The sequence below is a fragment of the Phocoena phocoena genome, chromosome X (assembly GCF_963924675.1).
Source record: "Phocoena phocoena chromosome X, mPhoPho1.1, whole genome shotgun sequence".
NCBI classification, from domain to species: Eukaryota; Metazoa; Chordata; class Mammalia; order Artiodactyla; family Phocoenidae; genus Phocoena; species Phocoena phocoena.
Window position 1 is genome coordinate 63,839,221 of NC_089240.1, and position 18,472 is coordinate 63,857,692.

General features: G+C 39.0%; 1 protein-coding gene across 3 annotated transcripts in view; it reads right to left on the bottom strand.

Annotated features, from left to right (window-relative positions):
- The window catches only part of ABCB7 (ATP binding cassette subfamily B member 7), a 132,181-nt gene that overhangs the window by 19,195 nt on the left and 94,514 nt on the right, over nucleotides 1-18,472 (bottom strand). For all 3 annotated transcript variants that reach the window (XM_065900442.1, XM_065900443.1, XM_065900444.1), the window contains 2 exons: nucleotides 17,798-17,961; nucleotides 17,509-17,638 (listed from right to left, as the gene is read on the bottom strand). In XM_065900442.1, coding sequence (XP_065756514.1) covers nucleotides 17,509-17,638; nucleotides 17,798-17,961 — 294 coding nt within the window. The remainder of the gene's footprint in view (nucleotides 1-17,508; nucleotides 17,639-17,797; nucleotides 17,962-18,472) is intronic.

Below are 18,472 nucleotides of genomic sequence, written 5' to 3' on the forward strand. Positions count from 1 at the left end.
TCATTGTATATGTGACTTATGTAAACCCATGCATTTCTGTAAGAAGGATTCCTAGAAGCACACTGATGAGTTAAAAGGTAAGCATATGTTTATCCTTTGATAGAAATTGCCCAACTGTCTTCCAAAAACGCTCCAACAGCATATACACCAACCAACAGTGTACCAGGGTGCCAGGTCTCCATATCCTCAACAATGCTGGATATTAATAAGTTTTAGTTGTTGCTACTTTTAAGGGTAAAATGTGCTTTTTGTTTAAATTAGTATTTCCCTAATTACTAATGAAGCCGAATATGTTTTTATATGTTTCTCAGAAGCTTTTAAATTGGACTTAAAACACAGACAACAAAGAATTTATCGCTATAGATTTTTGAGAAAGTTCACTGCAAGCATTCATTTGATATTTCAACTTATTCTGACATGGCACACTAAAGCTAAATTATTTAAAATGAGCATCCACCTCCTACTTTTCTTTCAGTATCCAACAGTTGGAAGGTAACAGTAAGATGAAATAAAATGATCCCATTCATTGACATTAACCAGTACCCTCAATTAATTAAGATCTTCTTTAACATCATAATCAGACCCAGAGTTACAGATACTATTTCAAATCACTTTAATAATTTTTATAACTATTACTAATATAAAATTTTCTTGTACTGAGATGGTAGTTAAAACTAATGAGTTTAAAGTTCTACTTAAACTTTAAGTAGAACTTCAGAAAATACTTATTTAAAAATATTTTACATTTAGAAAAGAAGTTAACAAACAAATGCTAACTGGAAATGTTGACAATACAAAATATGGGGCATTGAGAAGACAGCAGAGGAATGAGATGTGGAGATCACCTTCGCCCCACAAATACATCAAAAATACATCTACATGTGGAACAACTCCTACACAACACGTACTGAACGCAGGCAGAAGATCTCACACTTCCCAAAAGGCAAGAAACTCCCCACGTACCTGGGTAGGGAAAAAGAAAAAACAGAGACAAAAGAATAGGGATGGGACCTGCACCTCTGGGAGGGAAAGGTGAAGGAGGAAATGTTTCCACACACTAGGAAACCCCTTCACTGGCAGAGACAGGGGTTGGGAGGGGGAGGGAAGCTTTGGAGCCATGGAGGAGAGCGCATCAACTGGAATGCAGAGGGCAAAGCGGAGAGATTCCGGCACAGAGGATCGGTGTCAACCAGCACTCACCAGCCTGAGAGGCTTGTCTGCTCACCCACCGGAGCGGTGGGGGCTGGGAGCTGAGGCTCGGGCTTCGGAGGTCAGATCCCAGGGAGAGGACGGGGGTTGTCTGTGTGAACACAGCCTGAAGGGGGCTAGTGTGCCATAGCTAGCCAGGAGGGAGTCCGGGAAAAAGTCTGGAACTGCCTAAGAGGCAAGAGACCATTGTTTCAGGGTGCGTGAGGAGAGGGGATTCAGAGCACCGCCTAAACAAGCTCCAGAGATGGGCACGAGCCTTGGCTATCAGCACAGACCCCAGAGACGGGCATGAGATGCTAAGGTTGCTGCTGCAGCCACCAAGAAGCCTGTGTGCAAGCACAGGTCACTATCCACACTTCCCAGGAGCTCGTGCAGCCCACCACTGCCAGGGTCCCGAGATCCAGGGACAATTTACCCAGGAGAACACACGGCACGCCTCAGGCTGTTGCAATGACACGCTGGCCTCTGCCGCTGCAGAATCACCACTCATGGCGTACCCCTCCCTCGCCCCAGCCTGAGTGAACCAGAACCCCCTATCATGCTACTACTTTAACCCCATCCTGTCTGGGCGGGGAACAGATGCCCTCAGGCAACCTACATGCACAGGAAGGGTCAAATCCAAAGATGAGTGTCAGGAGCTGTGCGAACAAAGAAGAGACAGGGAAATTTCTACCAGCAGCCTCAGGAGTAGCAGATTAAATCTCCACAATCAACTTGATGTACACTGCATCTGTGGAATACCTAAATAATGAATCATCCCAAAACTGAAGTGGTAAATGTTGAGCGCAACTGTAGACTGGGGTTTGCTTTCTGCATCTAATTTCTATCTGGTTTTATCTTTATCTTAGTTTAGTTTTTAGAGCTTACTATCATTGGTAGAGTTTATTGATTCGGTTGCTGTCTTCCTTTTTTAAATATATATATATATATATATATATATATATATATATTTTTTTTTTTTTCCTTTTCCTCTTTTTATGGCTGTGTATGTGTATGCTTCTTTGTGTGATCTGGTCTGGACAGCTTGCCTTTTACAATTTGTTCTAGGGTTCTGCCTGCCCGTTTTTCTTGTTTTGTTTTGTTTTTAGTATAGTTTTTAGCACTTGTTATCACTGGTGGATTTGTTTTTTGGTTTAGTTGCTCTCTTCTTTCTTTCTTTTTATTACTTTTTTATTTCTTTATTTTTAATACTTTATGAAATTTTTTATTTTAATAAGTTTATTTTATTTTATTTCTGTTTCTTTTTTTCCCCTCCCTTTTCTTCTGAGCTGTGCAGCTGACAGGGTCTTCATGCTCCAGCTGGGTGTCAGGCCTGACCCTCTGAGGTGGGAGAGCCAAGTTCAGGACATTGGTCCACCAGAGACCTCCCAGCTCCACGTACTATCAAACCGCAAAAGCTCTCACAGAGATCTCCATCTCAACTCTAAGACCCAGCTCCATTCAACGAGCAGCAAGCTACAGTGCTGGACACCCTAGGCCAATCAACTAGCAAGACAGGAACACAACCCCATCCATTAGCACAGAGGCTTCCTAAAATCAAAATAAGTTTAAAGACCCCCAAAACACACCACTGGATGCCGTCCTTCCCACCAGAAAGATACAGCCTCATCCACCAGAACACAGGCAACAGTCCCTTCCACCAGGAAGCCTACACAACCCACTGAACCAACCAATGGGGGCAGACAACAAAAACAACGGGAACTACAAACCTGCAGCCTGCAAAAAGGAGACTCCAAACACAGTAAGTTAAGGAAATGAGAAGACAGAGAAATACACAGCAGATGAAGGAGCAAGGTAAAAACCCAAGAGGCCAAACAAATGAATAGGAAATAGGCTCTCTATCTGAAAAATAATTCAGAGTAATGATGGTAAAGATAATCAAAAAACTTGGAAATAGAATGGAGAAAATACAAGAAACGTTTAACAAGTACCTAAAAGAACTAAAGAGCAAAAAACAATGGTGAACAACACAATAAATGAAATAAAAAATTCTCCAGAAGGAATCAATAGCAGAATAACTGAGGCAAAAGAACAGATAAGTGACCTGGAAGATAAAATAGTGGAAATAACTACCACAGAGCAGAATAAAGAAAAAAGAATGAAAAGAATTAAGGACAGTCTCAGAGACCTCTGGGACAACATTGAATGCACAAACATTAGAATTATATGGATCCCAGAAGAAGAGAAAAAAAATAGGGACTGAGAAAATATTTGAAGAGATTACAGTTGAAAACTTCCGAAATATGGGAAAGGAAGTAGTCAATCAAGTCCAGGAATTGCACAGAGTCCCACACAGCATAAATCCAAGGAGAAACACGCCAAGACACATATTAATCACACTATCAAAAATTAAATACAAAGAAAAACTATTAAAAGCAACAAGGGAAAAGCAACAAATAACATACAAGGGAATCCCCATAAGGTTAGTAGCTGATCTTTCAGCAGAAACTCTGCAAGTCAGAAAGGAGTGGCGGGACATATTTAAAAGTCATGAAAGGGAAAAACCTACAACCAAGATTACTCTACCCAGCAAGGATCTCATTCAGATTTGAAGGAGAAATTACAACATTCACAGAAGCAAAAGCTAAGAGAATGCAGAACCACCAAACCAGCTTTAAAACAAATGCTAAAGGAACTTCTCCAGGCAGGAAACACAAGAGAAGGAAAAGACCTACAAAAACAAACCCGAAACAATTAAGAAAATGGTAATAGGAACATATATATCGATAACTACCTTAAATGTAAATGGATTAGATGCACCAACCAAAAGACACAGACTGACTAAATAAATACAAAAATAAGACCAGTATATATGCTGTCTACAAGGGAACCACTTCAGACATACAGACACATAGACTGAAAGTGAGGGGATGGAGAAAGATATTCCACGTAAATGGAAATCAAAAGAAAGCTGGAGTAGCAACTGTCGTATCAGACAAAATGGATTTTATATTTTAAAAATATCTTTATTGGAGTATAATTGCTTTACAATGGTGTTAGTCTCTTCTTTATAACAAAGTAAAACAGCTATGCATATATATCCCCATATCTCTTCCCTTTTGCATCTCCCTCCCCCCACCCTCCCTATCCCACCCCTCTAGGTGGTCACAGAGCACCGAGTCCCTCTCCCTGTGCTGTGTGGCTGCTTTCCACTACCTATTAATTTTAAATTTGGTAGTGTATATATATCCATGCCATTCTCTCACTTTCTCTGAGCTTAGCCTTCCCCATCCCCGTGCCCTCAAGTCCATACTCTAGTAGGTCTGCGTATTTATTCCCATCCTGTCCCTATGTTCTTCACACCCATTTTTTCAAGATTCCATATATGGGTGTTAGCACATGATATTTGTTTTTCTCTTTCTAACTTACTTCACGGTGTTGCAGACTCTAGGACCATTCACCTCACTAAAAATAACTCAATTTCATTTCTTTTCATGGTTGAGTAATATGCCATTGTATATATGTGCCACATCTTCTTTATTCATTCATCTGTCGATGGACACTTGGGTTGCTTCCAGGTCCTGCCTATTGTAAATAGAGCACAAATAAACATTGTGGTACATGACTCTTTTTCAATTATGGTTTTCTCACGGTATATGCCCAGTAATGGGATTGCTGGGTCATATGATAATTCTATTTTTAGTTTTTTAATGAAACTCCATACTGTTCTCCATACTGGCTGTATCAATTTACATTCCCACCAACAGCACAAGAGGGTTCCCTTTTCTCCACACCCTCTCCAGCATTAATTGTTTGTAGATTTTTTCATGATGGCCATTCTGACAGGTGTGAGGTGATACCTCATTGTAGTTTTCATTTACATTTCGCTAATGATTAGTGATGTTGAGCGTCCTTTCATATATTTGCAGGCAATCTGTGCATCTTCTATGGTGCAATGTCTACTTAGGTCTTCTGCCCATTTTTGGATTGGGTTGTTTGTTTTTTTGATATTGAGCTTCATGAGCTAGTTGTAAATTTTGGAGTTCTCAGTTGCTTCATTTGCAAATATTTTCTCCCATTCTGAGGGTTGTCTTTTGGTCTTATTTATGGTTTCCTTTGCTGTGCAAAAGCTTTGAAGTTTCATTAGGTCCCATTTGTTTATTTTTGTTTTTATGTCCATTTCTCTAGGAGGTGGGTGAAAAAGGATCTTGCTGTGATTTATGTCATAGAGTGTTCTGCCTATGTTTTCCTCTAAGAGTTTTATAGTGTCTGGCCTCACATCTAGGTCTTTAATTCATTTTGAGTTCAGTTTTGTGTACGGTGTTAGGGAGTGTTATAATTTCATTCTTTTACATGTAGCTCTCCAGTTTTCCCAGCACCACTTACTGAAGAGGCTTTTTCTCCACTGCATATTCTTGCCTCCTTTATCAAAGATAAGGTGACCATATGTGCATGGGTTTATCTCTGGGCTTTCTATCCTGTTCCATTGATTTATATTTCTGTTTCTATGCGCGTACCATACTGTCTTGATTACTGTAGCTTTGTAGTATAGTCTGACGTCTGGGAGCCTGATTCCTCCAGCTCTTTTGTTCTTTTTCAAGAATGTTTTGGCTATTCGGGGTCTTTAGTGTTTCCATAAAAATTGTGAAATTTTTTGTTCTAGTTCTGTGAAAAACACCAGTGGCAGTTTGACTGGGATTGCATTCGAATACATAGATTGTTTTGGGGAGTACAGTCATGTTCACAATGTTGATTCTTCCAATCCAAGAACATGGTATATCTCTCCAACTGTTTGTATCATCTTTAATTTCTTTCATCAGGGTCTTATAATTTTCTGCGTACAGATCTTCTGTCTCATTAGGTAGGTTTATTCCTAGGTATTTCATCCTTTTTGTTGCAATGATAAATGGCAGTGCTTCCTTAATTTCTCTTTCAGATTTTTCATCATTAGAGTATAGGAATGCATCAATTTTGTATCCTGATACTTTACCAAACTCATTGATTAGGACTAGTAGTTTTCTGGTAGCATCTTTAGGCTTCTCTATGCATAGTATCTTGTGATCTGCAAACAGTGACAGCTTTACTTCTTCTTTTCCGATTTGGATTCCTTGTATTTCATTTTCTTCTCTGATTTCTGTGGCTAAAACTTCCAAAAAAATGTTCAATAATAGTGGTGAGGTCGGGCAACCTTGTCTTGTTCCTGATCTTAGTGGAAATGGTTTCAGTTTTTCACCATTGTGGACAATGTTGCCTGTGGGTTTGTCATATATGGCCTTTATTAAGTTGAGAAAAGTTCCCCCTATGCCTACTTTCTGGAGGGTTTTTTATCATAAATGGGTGCTGAATTTTGTCAAAAGCTTTTTCTGCATCTATTGACATGATCATATGGTTTTTATTCTTCACTTTATTAATATGATGTATCACATTGATTGATTTGCGTATATTGAAGAATCCTTGCATTCCTGGAAAAAACCCCACTTGATCATGGTGTGTGATCCTTTTAATGTGCTGTTGGATTATGTTCCTAGTATTCTGCTGAGGATTTTTGCATCTATGTTCATCAGTGATATTGGCCTGTAGTTTTCTTTCTTTGTGACATCCTTGTCTGGTTTTGGTATCAGGGTGATGGTGGCCTCATAGAATGAGTTTTGGAGTGTTCCTCCCTCTGCTATACTTTGGAACAGTTAGAGAAGGAGAGCTGTTAGCTCTTCTCTAAATGTTTGATACAATTCGCCTGTGAAGCCATCTGGTCCTGGACTTTCGTTTGTTGTAAGATTTTTAAATCACAGCTTCAATTTCAGTGCTTGTGATTGGTCTGTGTATATTTTCTATTCCCTCCTGGTTCAGTATAGGAAGGTTGTACTTTTCTACGAATTTGTTCATTTCTTGCAGATTGTCCATTTTATTGGCATATAATTGCTTGTAGTAATCTCTCATGATCCTTTGTGTTTCTGCAGTGTCAGTGGTTACTTCTTTTTCATGTCTAATTCTATTGAGTTTTCCCCCTTTTTTCTTGATCAGTCTGGTTAATGGTTTATCAATTTGTTTATCTTCTCAAAGAAAGAGCTTTCTGTTTTATTGATCTTTGATACTGTTTTCTTCATTTCTTTTTCATTTATTTCTGATATGATCTTTATGATTTCCTTCCTTCTGTTACCTTTGGGTTATTTTGTTTTTCTTTCTCTAATTGCTTTATGTGTAAGGTTAGGTTGTTTATTTCAGATGTTTCTTGTTTCTTAAGGTAGTACTGCATTGCTATAAACTTCTCTCTTAGAAGTGCTTTTGCTGTATCCCACAGATTTTGGTTCACTGTGTTTTCATTGTCATTTGATTCTAGGTATTTTTTGATTTCCTGTTTGATTTCTTCAGTGATCTCTTGGTTATTAAGTGGTATGTTGCTTAGCCTCCATGTGTTTGTATGTTTTATAGATTTTTTTCCTGTAATTGATATATAGTCTCATAGAACTGTGGTTGGAAAAGACACTTGATACGATTTCAAATATCTGAAATTTACCAAGGCTTGACTTGTCACCCAATATATGATCTATCCAGGAGAATGTTCCATGAGCACTTGAGAAGAAAGTGTATTGTGTTTTTTATGGATGGAATGTCCTATAAATATCAATTAAGTCCATGTTGTTTAATGTGTCATTTAAAGCTTGTGTTTCCTTATATATTTTCATTTTGGATGATCTCTCCATTGGTGATACTGTGGTGTTAAAGTCCCCTACTATGAGTGTGTTACTGTTGATTTCCCCTTTTATGGCTGTTAGCATTTGCCTTATGTATTGAGGTGCTCCTATGTTGGGTGCATAAATATTTACAATTGTTATATCTTCTTCTTGGATTGATCCCTTGATCATTATGTAGGGTCGTTCTTTGTCTCTTGTAATAGTGTTTATCTTAAAGCCTCTTTTGTCTGATATGAGAATTGCTACTCCAGCTTTTTTTTTGATTTCCATTTGCATGGAACATCTTTTTTCATGTCCTCACTTTCAGTCTGTTTGGTGTCCCTATGTCTGAAGTGGGCCTTTTGTATACAGCATATGTATGGGTCTTGTTTTGGTATCCATTCAGCCAGTCTATGTGTGTTGGTTCGAGCATTTAATCCACTTACATTTAAGGTAATTATCGATATGTATGTTTCTATTACCATTTTCTTAAGTGTTTCGGGTTTGTTATTGTAGATCTTTTCCTTCTCTTGTGTTTCCTGCCTAGAGAAGTTCCTTTAGCATTTGTTGTAAAGCTGGTTTGGTGGTGGTGAATTCTTTTAGCTTTTTTTTTTTTTTTTTTTGCAGTACATGGACCTCTCACTGTTGTGGCCTCTCCCGCTGTGGAGCACAGGCTCCAGACGCGCAGGCTCAGCGGCCATGGCTCACGGGACTAGCCGCTCCGCGGCATGTGGGATCTTCCCAGACTGGGACATGAACCCGTGTCCCCTGCATCGGCATGAGACTCTCAACCACTGCACCACAAGGGAAGCCCTGAATTCTCTTAGCTTTTGCTTGCTTGTAAAGGTTTAAATTTCTCTGTCGAATCTGAATGAGATTCTTCCTGGATAGAGTAATCTTGGGTGTAGGTTTTTCCCTTTCATCACTTTAAATATGTCCCGCCACTCCCTTCTGGCTTGCAGACTTTTTGCTGAAATATCAGTTGTTAACCTATATAAGATTCCCTTGTATGTTATATATTGCTAATCCCTTGCTGCTTTTAATATTTTTTTCTTTGTATTTAATTTTTGATAGTTTGATTAATATGTGTCTTGGTGTTTCTCCTTGGATTTATCCTGTATGGTAGTCTCTGCACTTCCTGGACTTGATTAACTATTTCCTTTCCCATATTAGGGAAGTTTTCAACTATAATCTCTTCAAATATTTTCTCACTCCCTTTCTTTTTCTCTTCTTCTTCTAGGACCTCTATAATTCGAATGTTAGTGCATTTAATGTTGTCCAAGAGGTCTCTGAGACTGTCCTCAATTCCTTTCATTCTTTACCTTTATTTTCTTCTGCAGTAGTTAGTTCCATTATTTTATCTTCCAGGTCACTTATCCGTTCTTCTGCCTTAGTTATCCTGCTATTGATTCCTTCTAGAGAATTTTTTATTTTATTTATTATGCTGTTCATCATTGTTGTTTGCTCTTTAGTTCTTCTAGGTCCTTGTTAAATGTTCTGGTACTTTATCCATTCTATTTCCAAGATTTTGGATCATCTTTACTATCATTACTCTGAATTCTTTTTCAGGTAGACTGCCTATTTCCTCTTCATTTGTTAGGTCTGGTGGGTTTTTACCTCACTCCTTCATCTGCTGTGCGTTTGCTTGTCTTCTCATTTTGCTTAACTTACTGTGTTTGGGGTCTCCTTTTTGCAGGCTACAAGTCTGTAGTGCCCAGTTTTTCTGCTATCTGCCCCTCGTGGCTAAGGTTGGTTCAGTGGGTTGTGTAGGCTTCCTGGTGGAGGGGACTTGTGCCTGTGTTCTGGTGGATGAGGCTGGATTTTGTCTTTCTGGTGGGGAGGTCCGCATCTGGTGGTGTGTTTTGGGGTGTCTGTGACCTTATTATGATTTTACGCAGCACCTCTGTTAATGGGTGGGCTTGTGTTCTTGTCTTGCTAGTTGTTTGGCATAGTGCATCCAGCATGTATCTTGCTGGTCATTGAGTGTAGCTGGGTACTGGCGCTGAGATGGAGATCTCTGGGAGAGCTTTCGTTGTTTGATATTATGTGGAGCTGGGAGGTCTCTGGTGCACCAATGTCCTGAACTCGGCTCTCCCACCTCATAAGCACAGGCCTGACAGCTTACTGGAGCACCAAGATCCTGGCATCCACACAGCTCAGAATAAAAAGGAGAAAAAATGAAAGAAAGAAAGAAAAATAATAAAATAAAATATAGTTATTAAAATAAAAAATAGTTATTAAAAATAAAAAAATTAGGGGCCTTCCTTGTGGCGCAGTGGTTGAGAGTCGGCCTGCCGATGCAGTGGACATGGGTTCATGCCCCGGTCCGGGAAGATGCGGGAAGATGCCACATGCTGTGGAGCGGCTAGGCCCATGAGCCATGGCCGCTGAGCCTGCGTGTCTGGAGCCTGTGCTCCACAATGGGAGAGGCCAAAACAGTGAGAGGCCTGCATACCGCAAAAAAAAAATAATAATAAATAAGTCAAAAAATTAAAAAGTAATTCAAAAAGGAAACAAAGAAAGGCACAAGACAGCAACCAAAACAAAAAACAAATCCACCAATAATAAGAAAAATTAAAAACTATAGTTAAAAAAAAAAGAAAAAAAAGAAAACGGGCAGACAGAACACTAGGACAAATGGTAAAAGCAGTTATAGAGACAAAATTACACACAGAAGCATACACATAAACACTCACAAAAATAGAAAAATGAAAAAAAATATATATTGTTGCTCCCAACGTCCACTACCACAATTTGTAATGATTTGTTGTCTACTCAGGTACTCCACAGATTCAGGGTACGTCAAGTTGACTGTGGAGAGTTAATCCACTGCTCCTGAGGCTGCTGGGAGAAATTTCCCTTTCTCTTCTTTGTTCACACAGCTACTGGGGTTCAGCTTTGGATTTGCCCCTGCCTTTATGTGTAGGTCGCCTGAGGGCGTCTGTTCTTCACTCAGACAGTACGGGGTCAAAGTAGCAGCTGTTTATGGGGCTCTGGCTAACTCAGGCTGGGGGGAGAGAGCGGTACCGAAGGTGGGGCGAGCCTGCAGCGGCAGAGGCCAGCATGACATTGCAACAGGCTGAGGCATGCCGTGTGTTCTCCCAGGAAAGTTGTCCCTGGATCACAGGACTCTGGCAGTGGCGGGCTGCACAGGCTCCCGGGAAGGGAGGTGTGGACAGTAACCTGTGCATGCACACAGGCTACTCGGTGACTGCAGCAGCAGCCTTAGCATCCCATGCCCGTCTCTGGGGTCCATGCTGAGAGCCTCAGCTTGCACCCATCTCTGGAGCTCATTTAGGCAGTGCTCTTAATCCCTTCTCCTCGCGTACCGCAAAACAAAAAGGCAAGGAAAAGTTTTTTGCCTCTTTGGCAGTTCCAGACTATTGCCCGACTCCCTCCAAGCTAGCTGTGGTGGACCAGTCTCCTTCAGACTGTTTTCACACAGCCAACCCCTGTCCTCTCCCTGAGATCTGACCTCCGAAGCCCAAGCCTCAGATCCCAGTCCCCACCAGCCCTGGTGGATGAGCAGACAAACCTCTTGGGCTGGTGAGTGCTGGTCAGCACTGAGCCTCTGTGTAGGAATCTCTCTGCTTTGCCCTCTCCACGCCTGTGGCTATGCTCTCCTCCGTGGCTCTGAAGCTTCCCCCCGGCCTACCCCCATTTGCGCCAGTGAAGGTGCTTTATAGTGTGTGGAAGCTTTTACTCCTTCACAACTCTCTCCCACTGGTGCAGGTCCCGTCCCTATTCTTTTGTCTCTGTTTTTTCTTTTGCCTTTTGCCCTACCCAGGTGCTTGGGGAGTTTCTTACCTTTTGGGAGGTGTGAGGTCTTCTGACAGCATTCAGAAGGTGTTCTGTAGTAGTCGTTCCACATGTAGATTTATTTCTTATGTACCTGTGGGGAGTAAGGTAATCTCCACGTCTTACTCTTCCACCATCCTGAAGGTCTTCTCAAAATAGACTTTAAAATAAAGACTATTACAAGAGACAAAGAAGGACACTACATAATGATCAAGGGATCAATCCAAGAAGACGATATAACAATTGCAAATACCTATGCACCCAACATAGGAGCACCTCAATACGTAAGGCAAATGCTAACAGCCATAAAAGGGGAAATCGGTAGTAACACAATAATAGTAGTGGACTTCAACACCACACTTCCACTAAGGGACAGATCAACCAAAATGAAAATAAATAAGGAAACACAAGTTTAAATGACACATTAAACAAATGGACTTAATTGATATTTGTAGGATACTCCATCCAAGAACAACACAATACACTTTCTTCTCAAGTGCTCATGCAACATTCTCCAGGATAGATCATATCTGGGGTCACAAATCAAGCCTTGGTAAATGAAGGACAACTGAAAAGGTATCAAGTATCTTTTCTGACCATAACACTATGGAACTAGATATCAATTACAGGAAAAATAGGTAAAAAGTACAAACACATGGAGCCTAAACAATACACTACTAAATAACCAAGAGATCACTAAAGAAGACAAAGAGGAAATCAAAAGATACCTAGAAACAAATGGCAATGAAAACTTTACAACCCAAAACCTATGGGATTCAGCAAAAGCAGTTCTAAGAGGAAAGTTTATAGCAACACAGTCCTACCTCAAGAAACAAGAAACATCTCAAATCAACAACCTAACCTTACACCTAAAGCAATTAAAGAAAGAAGAAAAAAAACCTCTCAAAGTTAGCAGAAGGAAAGAAATCATAAAGATCAGATCAGAAATAAATGAAAAAGAAATGAAGGAAACAATAGCAAAGATCAATAAAACTAAAAACTGGTTCTTTCAGAAGATAAACAAAATTGATAAGCCATTAGCCAGATTCATCAAAAAAAAAGAAGACTCAAATCAATAGAATTAGAAATGAAAAAGGAGAAGCAACCACTGACACTGCAGAAACACAAAGGATCATGAGAGACTAATACAATCAACTATATGCCGATAAAATGGACAACCAGGAAGAAATGGACAAATTCCTAGAAAAACACAACTTTCCGAAACTGAGCCAGGAAGGAATAGAAAATATACACAGACCAATCACAAGCACTAAGTTGAAACTGTGATTAAAAACCTTCTAACAAACAAAAGCCCAGGACCAGATGGCTTCACAGGTGAATTCTACCAAACATTTAGAGAAGAGCTAACACCTATACTTCTCAGAGTTTTCCAAAATACAGCAGAGGGACGAACACTCCCAAACTCATTCTACGAGGCCACGAATACCCTGATACCAAAACCAGATAAAGATGTCACAAAAAAGGAAAACTACAGGACAATATCACTGATGAACATAGATGCAAAAATCCTCAACAAAATACTAGCAAATAGAATCCAACAGCACATTAAAAGGATCATACACCATGATCAAGTGGGATTTATCTCAGGAATGCAAGGATTCTTCAATATACGCAAATCCATCAACGTGATATACCATATTAACAAATTGAAGGAGAAAAACCATATCATCATCTCAAAAGATGCAGAAAAAGCTTTCTACAAAGTTCAATACCATTTATGATAAAAGTCCTCCAGAAAGCAGGCAGAGAAGGAATGTACCTAAACATAAGAAAGGCCATATATGACAAACCCACAGATAACATTGTTCGCAATGGTGAAAAACAGAAACCATTTCCACTAAGATCAGAAACAAGACAGGGTTCCCCATTCTCACCACTATTATTCAACATATGTCTGGAAGTCTTAAGCACAGCAATCAGACAAGAAAAAGAAAGAAAAGGAATCCAAATCGGAAAACAAGTAAAACTGTCACTACTTGCAGACTATACACAGAGAATCCTAAAGATGCTAGCAGAAAACTACTAGAGCTAATCAACGAATTTGGTAAAGTAGCAGGATACAAAATTAATGCACAGAAATCTCTAGCATTCCTATACACTAATTATGAAAAATCTGAAAGAGAAATTAAGGAAGCACTCCCATTTCCCATTGCAACAAAACAAATAAAATTCCTAGGAATAAACCTATGTAATGAGACAAAAGACCTGTATGCAGGAAACTGTAAGACACTGATGAAAGAAATTAAAGATGATACAAACAGATGGAGAGATATACCATGTTCTTGGATTGGAAGAATCATTATTGTGAAAATGACTATACTACCAAAAGCAATCTAGAGATTCAATGCAATCTGTATCAAACTACCAATGGCATTTTTCACAGAACTAGATCAAAAAATTTCACAATTTGCATGGAAACACAAAAGACCCCGTATAGCCAAAGCAATCTTGAGGAAGAAAAACGTAGGTGGATGAACCAGGTTCCCTGACTTCAGACTATACTACAAAGCCACAATAATCAAGACAGAATGGTACTGGCACAAAACCAGAAATATAGATCAATGGAACAGGATAGAAAGCCCAGAGATAAACCCACACACATATGGTCACCTTATCTTTGATAAAGGAGGCAAGAATATACAATGTAGAAAAGACAGTCTTGTCAATAAGTGGAGCTATGAAAACTGGACAGCTACATGTAAAAGAATGAAATTAGAACACTCCCTAACACCGCACACAAAGATAAACTCAAAATGGATAAAGACCTAAATGTAAGACCAGATAGTATAAAACTCTTAGAGGAAAACATAGGCAGAACACTCTTGACATAAATCACAGCACGACCCTTTTTGACCCCCTTCCTAGAGAAAGGGAATTAAAAACAAAAATAAACAAATGGGACCTAATGAAACTTCAAAGCTTTTGCACAGTAAAGGAAACCATAAACAAGATGAAAAGAAAACCCTCAGAATGGGAGAAATATTAGCAAATGAATCAAGGGACAAAGGATTAATCTCCAGAATATACAAGCTGCTCATGCACATCAATATCAAAAAAATAAAATAAATAAATAAACAACCCAACCCAAAAATGGGCAGAATACCTAAACAGACATCTCTCCAAAGAAGATATACAGATTGCCAACAAACATATGAAAGGATGCTCAACATCATTAATCATTAGAGAAATGCAAATCAGAACTACAATGAGGTATCACCTCACACCAGTCAGAATGGCCATCATCAAAAAATCTATAAACAATAAATGCTGGAGAGGGTGTGGAGAAAAGGAAACCTTCTTGCACTGTTGGTGGGAATGTAAACTGATACAGTCACTATGGAGAACAGTAAGGAGGTTCCTTAAGAAACTAAAAATAGAACTACCATACGAGCCAGCAATCCCCCACTGGGCATATACCCTGAGAAAACCATAATTCAAAAAGAGTCATGGAACACAATATTCATTGCAGCTCTATTTATAACAGCCAGGAGATGGAAGCAACGTAAGTGTCCATCAACAGATGAATGGACAAAGAAAATGTGGCACATATATACAATGGAATATTACTCAGCCATAAAAGGAAACGAAATTGAGTTATTTGTAGTGAGGTGAATGGACCTAGAGTGTGTTCATACAGAGTGAAGTATGTCAGAAAGAGAAAAACAAATACCATATGCTAACACATATATATGGAATCATAAAGAAAATGGTTGTGAAGAACCTAGGTGCAGGACAGGAATAAAGACGCAGACATTGAGAATGGACTTGAGGACACAGGGAGGGGGAAGCGTAAGCTGGGACGAAGTGAGACAGTGGCATGGACATATATACACTACCAACCGTAAAATAGATAGCTAGTGGGAAGCAGCCACACAGCACAGGGAGATATGCTCAGTGGTTTGTGTCCACCTAGAGTGGTGGGATAGGGAGGGTGCGAGAGAGACGCAAGAGGAAGGAAATATGGTGATATATGTATATGTGTAGCTGATTCACTTTTTGATACAGCAGAAACACACACACCATTGTAAAGCACTTATACTCCAATAAAGATATTAAAAAAAGGGAAATAGAAAATATAAGGTAAAACAAAAATTAAGTAAATAATCCATAATCCCACCATCCAGCAATAACTACTATTAACATGTTGCTGTATTTTCTCCAATACTTTTTCTGTTACAATGTATTCATTTAATATTATAAAACTGAGATATTACATTTTGTTTGGAAACTTCTTTTTCAACAAACTTTGTATCTGAGCATTTATCTATGACACTCAATACTCTTTACAAACATGATATTTAAAAATGACTGTATGACATTTGATCCTATGATGATAATTTAACCATCTATTTAATACTGGATTTTATAGTGTTTCCAACTTGTGCTGGTATAAATAACACTATAATGAACTGTTTAGCATAGAAAAATCTGTTCACTTCCCTGTTTATTTCCTTACTAAAACTTCCTAGAGGCAGAATTACTGTAATAAAGGGTATAAATATTTTTCAGACTTTTGCTACATACTGCCAATTTGTTCATCAGGAAAGTTGTATGCTTCCTCCAGCAAAACAGACTAGCCATTTCACACAGCCTTGCCCAAACTAAATACTACACGTTTTAAAATCCTCAGCAGTTTAATAGGTGATAAATGGTATCCCATTGTTGATTTAATTACTAAGACTTCTAATGAGGATGAGTATCTTTTCTTTCATTTATTGACCATGTATATTTTTCCTTAGTGAATAAAACATTTTATTTTTCAAAACGATGAGGGTAATTATTATACAGCCCAAGAGAATGGATGAGGACACTGAGCCCTAAGCAGGAACAGCCCAGAATTCAGTTCACTTCATATATGGTTTAGGTCAGTGTTTTTCAACATATAGTCTATGAATCACCTAAATCATCTAGAAGGCATATTCAAAAATGCAGGTTTCTGGGGCCCCCACTGCCCTCCTAAACCAGAACCAAGGTGTGTGAAAGAGAGTTGGAATTTCGATAATCTCCCTAAGTGACTCATGAACACTAAATTTGGGATTCTCAGTGAAAGAAAGGACAGGGCAGAGTGGCATGTGTTAGATCACTTGATGACCTTTTACAAGCTACATAAAAGGAACTGTCTGATCCTTTTCTTACAGTTCTCCCAGGGATTTGGTTCTGATTCTAGGCTGCAACTAATTCCCAGGTCTCTCTATTGGCTTTCAGTATAAGAAAAACTCACATCCTGTAAGGCTACCTCCTTCCTACCTTCTCAGATCTTACTCTGAACTTATGCTTCCCCCTAAAGTCACTCAGCAAATACTTGTTAAATGCTCACTATGGGTCGGGCACTGTGCTTGGTACTGTGGGAACAAGGCACATCAACTTGAAGTTGGCAGCCAGACTGCTTTGTAATTTTCATAAATTTACTCTGCCAAAAACTGCTCAAAATTAAAATAATAGTTTTCATTTACTGAACAGTTATGTGATGGACATTGTACTTGGTACTTTACACATATTATCTCTAATCCATAATAATTCTGTCCTACAAGAAAATGGTATCCTTATTTTACAGATGAGGAAACTGAGGCCCAAGGCCATACAATGTATATGGGTTAGAGCTGGGCTTACAATTCTGTTCTATTTGACTCCAGTCTGGGCTCTTTCCTCTATGTTATGCTATCTTCCTAAGGCTTAAAAAAATCTTCCCATCATGAAGATTTTTGAATTCATGTTTTTTTGTCTTTTTGGTAACAGAATATAGCCTGTAGGGCCTAACACTTCCAACTTAATTAGCATATACTGACTCTTTGGATTCAAATGATTCTAGTAAAAGATCCACCAACCCAATATACCTTCCCCCAAATAAGTTTTTTCTTTTTTTAAATACCTGAGGTACCACTCCCACTGCCCTCCGAAGGCTTTCCAGGCTCACATCTTGTATATTTTGACCAGCAAGGTAAATGTTACCCTTTTGAGGCTCATAGAAGCGAAACAACAGCCTCACTATTGTGCTTTTCCTGAAATAGGAGACAATGAAAGGTTATGTAGCTCCAACTGGCATTAGGGAACCCCTATTTTAAACCACAGTCATCATTTTATTATGACACATAAAAAAATATTACAATGGGAGTCAGCAATCAACAATGCAGAATTTTATAAAGAACTAAATTACCTACCCTGACCCACTACCTCCTACAATGGCCACTTTCTTTCCTGCAGGAACTTCAAAAGATATTCCACTAAGGACTTTCTGCCCCTCAATGTATTCAAAATGCACATTATCAAAGGCCACCGTAGCTGTCTGTGGTGTGATCTGAAGGGGAGATGCCATCGCTTTGTCCTAGCAGGGAAGAGAAAAGAAAAAGCCACTTTACACACCTCCTAGAGTACAGCTATGCAATTTTCTAATTCACAGAGAGAAAAAGGAAAATAAAGGGAAAGGAGGAGGTTTATAAGTGGAGTTAGACCACTTCTAAGCATGCTTTTAAAAATGTTTTTTCACTCCTCACTGTTAAGGGTAAAAATCCTGAATGCTTTGATTTCTGATAAATTTGTTTTGGGGGTAAAGAGGGATGGTGGGCAGGGGAGAAAGGAGGTTGACAATGTGAGGAGAGGCAATCACATTTTATATCATTATTAGCAAAAGTAAATCAGGTGCAAGTACAAATATAGAAGTTAACAAAATTTAGCTTCTAGGTATAATATTCTTTGCTAATACTGTAAGGTTTCTAAACACAGAAGTAAAAGCTGTAACAGCCTTTTAATACACATGATAGTCCCAATTCCTGCAAAAGAGAAATTAGTTTGCTAATATGGTAATGTAAAAATATTCCCCCGGAATAATACCATTA